The sequence below is a fragment of the Aplysia californica genome, unplaced genomic scaffold (genome assembly GCF_000002075.1).
Source record: "Aplysia californica isolate F4 #8 unplaced genomic scaffold, AplCal3.0 scaffold00103, whole genome shotgun sequence".
NCBI lineage: Eukaryota > Metazoa > Mollusca > Gastropoda > Aplysiida > Aplysiidae > Aplysia > Aplysia californica.
In genome coordinates, this window is record NW_004797373.1 from 1,296,847 (window position 1) to 1,297,141 (window position 295).

Genomic DNA, 295 nt, shown 5'->3' on the forward strand with positions numbered 1-295 from the left:
AGACAGAGAGGGGGGGGGCTGATGCGGGGAAAAAAGAAATAAAGGTATAGAGAGAAAGAGTCAGGGAAAGGAAAACGGTTGGGATGATCTGAGAAGTGCACGATGATGAATGGTCTCTCAAGTTCATCTCAATCACCGAATGACCTGTATACGACAAGTGTCTACCACGAGGTCAACACGACAGCTAATTGACAGAGAGCTAAATAAATCGATTAAATCATCAATCTTCCGAACAGATCAACTTAACCTCGAAATGCTAAAGGAGGGTGTGCAGCAGTCACCTGAGACGAAGCAT

General features: G+C 44.7%; 1 protein-coding gene across 1 annotated transcript in view; it reads right to left on the reverse strand.

Annotated features, from left to right (window-relative positions):
• LOC101851724 (solute carrier organic anion transporter family member 4A1) overlaps positions 1 to 295 on the reverse strand; it is a 17,183-nt gene extending 16,888 nt beyond the window's left edge. The window contains exon 1 of the mRNA XM_035968992.1: positions 282 to 295. Within this exon, the coding sequence (XP_035824885.1) occupies positions 282 to 295 (14 nt within the window). The remainder of the gene's footprint in view (positions 1 to 281) is intronic.